Source organism: Cariama cristata, unplaced genomic scaffold, assembly GCF_000690535.1.
Source record: "Cariama cristata isolate BGI_N322 unplaced genomic scaffold, ASM69053v1 scaffold24812, whole genome shotgun sequence".
Taxonomy (NCBI): Eukaryota; Metazoa; Chordata; class Aves; order Cariamiformes; family Cariamidae; genus Cariama; species Cariama cristata.
Genome location: NW_009603592.1, coordinates 1 through 1,030, shown reverse-complemented (window position 1 = coordinate 1,030; position 1,030 = coordinate 1). Strand labels below are relative to the sequence as shown.

Sequence of the window (1,030 nt, the reverse complement as noted above, 5' to 3'; positions counted from 1 at the left end):
GGGTGGTAATCCTGGAGGTGCAAGTGCCATTCCTGTACATGCTCCCTGACTCCAAGTTGTCTGGGGGAAAGTCCTCCACGCTGTATGCCCTGCTCTTGAGGGCAGTGGCATAGTAGTCGATGGGCTCCTCTGCAGCATTGTCCATCCAACTGAGGCAGAGCAGCCGCTGGAAGGACCGCTTGAAGTTGTCTGAGAGAAAGCCATAGAGGATGGGGTTGGCACAGCTGTTGGCGTAACCCAAGATGACGGAGAGCTGGCTGATAGTGGCATCATCCTGCTCTACGAAGACATTGACCAGCTGCACGATGTAGAAGGGCATCCAGCAGATGACAAAGACCATCACCACCATCATGACCATGAGGGTGATCTTGCGCTCCGAGCGTTTGCGTTGCTGCCAGCCAGCCTTCAGAGCCACCATGCGCATCTTGGCAATGATGAGGATGTAGCAGAGGCAGATGGCCACCACAGGCAGCAAGAAGCCCATCAGAAAGGTGTAGACCACAAAGACCACCAGCCACCTTTGGGTGGGCTCTGGCATGAGCATGTTGCAAGCCACCGTTCCATCACTGTTGGCCGCTGTGTTGGAGAAGATGATGATGGGCAGGATGATGAGGATGGAAAGCACCCAGACACCCAGATTGACCATCTTAGCCACAGTGGGCCGGCGGTACCTAGCTGCCTTGATGGGGTGCACCACAGCAATGTAGCGGTCCACACTGAGCACGGTCAGGCAGTAGATGCTGGTGAACATGTTGATGGCATCCACGCTGAGCACCAGGCGGCAGAGCAGTGAGCCAAAGGGCCAGTGGTGCAGCAAGGTGGAGGTGACCAGAAAGGGGACGCTGAGCATCAGCAGCTCGTCCGCGATGGCCAAGTTGAGAATGTAGATGTTGGTGGCCGTCTTCATCTTGGCATAACGTAGGATCACATAGATGACCATGGAGTTGCCGCACAGCCCCACCAGGCATACCACGGAGTAGATGAACGAGATGAGGATGGCGCTGCCCTGAGACTCACTCAGGGTGCTGTT

At 56.1% G+C, this 1,030-nt stretch overlaps 1 protein-coding gene across 1 annotated transcript; it reads right to left on the bottom strand.

Annotated features, from left to right (window-relative positions):
* Position 1: 1 nt before the first annotated feature.
* LOC104157793 (somatostatin receptor type 1) lies at positions 2–1,024 on the bottom strand (the record flags this gene model as incomplete). The annotated part of the gene is made up of 1 exon (XM_009695268.1): positions 2–1,024. A coding segment is annotated over exon 1 (939 nt), but the record flags the coding sequence as incomplete, so codon positions are not given.
* Between the last annotated feature and the right edge of the window lie 6 nt (positions 1,025–1,030).